The 2,758-nt window shown below is 52.0% G+C and overlaps 1 protein-coding gene across 1 annotated transcript in view; it reads left to right on the forward strand.

Moving 5' to 3' along the window:
* The window catches only part of CPSF1 (cleavage and polyadenylation specific factor 1), a gene marked incomplete at its 5' end in the record, with an annotated part of 34,748 nt that overhangs the window by 13,279 nt on the left and 18,711 nt on the right, over positions 1-2,758 (forward strand). The window contains 5 exons of the mRNA XM_018574990.1: positions 144-285; positions 1,049-1,227; positions 1,696-1,832; positions 1,916-2,090; positions 2,254-2,460. Coding sequence (XP_018430492.1) covers positions 144-285; positions 1,049-1,227; positions 1,696-1,832; positions 1,916-2,090; positions 2,254-2,460 — 840 coding nt within the window. The remainder of the gene's footprint in view (positions 1-143; positions 286-1,048; positions 1,228-1,695; positions 1,833-1,915; positions 2,091-2,253; positions 2,461-2,758) is intronic.

The following is a 2,758-nucleotide window of genomic DNA, read 5'->3' on the forward strand; positions in this document are numbered from 1 at the left end:
GGCGCCCTCAGGCAGATGCCTGATTTGCCTATATGGTAGCGCCGGCGCTGGATCCAGCAGAGATACGTCCCCGTCCGTCGCTTCTCCTCGGTGACGGCAGCTGTACGGGCTCCGGTAACGGATTGTTTTGTGTCATTTTGCAGATCCTCCAGACTGGGCAAGAGATCATGGAGCTGGACACGAGTGGATTCGCCACGCAGGGCCCCACGGTGTACGCCGGGAATATCGGAGACAATAAGTACATAGTACAAGTGTCCCCCCTGGGGATTCGCCTGCTGGAGGGAGGTGAGTGCCCGGGTCTGCCCGGCGACGGAACCAAACACGTCCTGTATCCAGCATGGGATGCCCCCTGCGTGCGCTCTTATGGCTTTCACACAGCGTAACCGGCTTTAAACGGCCGGACGATGCGTTGGGTGCGCCTACATGCAAAAACAACGATTTGCTCCAATTATGCTGCATGTGAATGTCGCAGTGAGAGCAATAATTCTCGGCCCATCAATCACTGATAACACTAAACTGATGAGCGGTAAAATCTTTTAAAGCGTCGCCTATGGCCAATTTTGGCTATGGTGTTTTTTTGCGATTTTTGCGGGCGCTCGCAATTTTTAGGCTTGACATGTTTGGTGTCTATTCACCCGACGTGACCCCGTCTTTTATATTTTACCAAAAAAATTGGGTAAAAATAAATGTTTCCTAAAACAATAAAGGGAAAACCATGCTTTATTTTAAAATATTCTGTACTTTTTTTGTTATATAGTAAAAAATAACCACCCCCCCCAGTGGTGATTAAATACCACCAAAAGAAAGCTCTGTCCCCCCAAAAAATGGTATAAAAGTCATGTCAGTGCAGCGTTGCGTGACGGAATAAATGTCAGTCAAAGTACCGCAGCGCTGAACAATGGCGGCCGCAGGAAGGGGGCGTAACACCGCGGTCAGCTATGGCCTCCCATGATAAGAAATGATGTGCTGCGCTGCTTAGTGTTCCGTCCCTCGTTCCCCCGGCAATATATCGCGCCTATGTGGTGATCCCGCCTGTTTTGTGTCCCAGTGACTCAGCTGCACTTCATCCCCGTGGATCTGGGCTCTCCCATCGTCCACTGCGCCGTGGCGGACCCCTACGTGGTGATTCTGAGCTCGGAAGGTCAGGTGACCATGTTCCAGCTGAAAAGTGACTCCTATGGCGGCAAATCTCATCGGCTCGCTCCGCAGAAACCCAACATACATTACGTGAGCGGTGTTCCTTATCATTTATTATCATGCAGGATTTATATGGCGCCAACAGTGTGCGCAGCGCTGTACAATGTAAGGAAGACATCACAAGACAAGGTGGTGAGGAGGGCCCCGCCCCTGAGGGCTTACATTCCAAAAGCGGAGGGGCCAGTGATACATGAGGAGGGAGCTGTGTGGGGATGAATAGTTGAGGTGGGATCGGCTTCCCTGAAGAGATGAGTCTTAAGGGATCGCGTAAAGGCAGTCAGAGTGGGAGATAGACGGACAGGTTGGGGTAAAGTGTTCCAGAGGATGGGAGAGACTCTAGTGAAGTCCTGGAGGCGACCATGGGAGGAGATTACAATAACAGGCCTGGGCCTGTATTACCGGCTGCTGGTGGAGGGCCTGTGGTAATGGGCTCCCTACCGCAGCTGCCCTGTACTGTCCTAGTGTACGAGATCCCCCTTGTGTCTGTCGTTTGTCCAGCAATCGAAGGTGATCGCTCTCTGCATTTACCGCGACGTCAGCGGCATGTTCACCACGGCGACCAGATCGGCCCCGGTGAAGGAGGACAGCGTCCCCCCGAGCGCTGCTGAAGGAGACAGTCTGTTGCAGGAGATCAGGTGAGGTGCGGGCTCTTGGAGCGCGGTGACTACAGGAAGTGTGCCGCCAGTCTAATGAGGATTGATCTTGTGTACGTTGTCAGCCGCTCTGTAGATGATGAGGACGAGATGCTGTACGGAGATTCCGGGTTCCCGTCCAGCCCCAGCAAGGAAGAGGCTCGCCGGAGCAATCTTCCCCACGCCGATCGTGACTCCGGCCAGTATAAGATTGAGCCCACTCACTGGTGTGTGCTGGTCAGAGAGAATGGTATCATGGAGGTGAGTTCTGGAATGACCCGTGATGTATATGGGAGTACAGTGCGGGCCCCTGGCTCCGGGAGGTTTCCATTCAATCCCCAATGTATCTTTCTCCTGCGGTGCTCAGATTGGAGGCAACAATATCCTGAGCTGTCCTCTCTGAACCCAAATTTCTCTCCTTTAGATCTACCAGATCCCGGAGTGGCGTCTAGTCTTCCTTGTGAAGAATTTCCCCGTGGGGCAGAGAGTTCTTGTGGACAGTTCCTTTGGTCATCCCAGTGCTCAAGGAGAAAGCAGGAAAGAGGAAGTGACCCGGCAGGGCGAGATGCCCCTGGTGAAGGAGGTTCTGCTGGTGGGGCTGGGAAATCGGCAAAGTCGCCCTTATTTGCTGGTAAGATGGTCACCTGATGCAGAGTATTCGCTGTCTGTCTGATGGTCTTCACTATTGCCTTTCAGGGTGCATTCCCCTCGCCAAAGAATGGTATGGTCCACATTCACATATTACTTGACTCTGCAGTGTTGTGGACCATTTCCCTATATTCATATATAACATGACTTCCCTCTGCAGTGGTATGGTCCATCTCCTTGTATTTATATATATATATAACATGACTTCCCTCTGCAGTGGTATGGTCCATCTCCTTGTATTTATAAATATATATAACTCGACTTGCATCGGCAGTGGTCAT

The sequence above is a fragment of the Nanorana parkeri genome, unplaced genomic scaffold (assembly GCF_000935625.1).
Source record: "Nanorana parkeri isolate BGI_ZX_2015 unplaced genomic scaffold, ASM93562v1 scaffold3446, whole genome shotgun sequence".
Classification (NCBI taxonomy): domain Eukaryota; kingdom Metazoa; phylum Chordata; class Amphibia; order Anura; family Dicroglossidae; genus Nanorana; species Nanorana parkeri.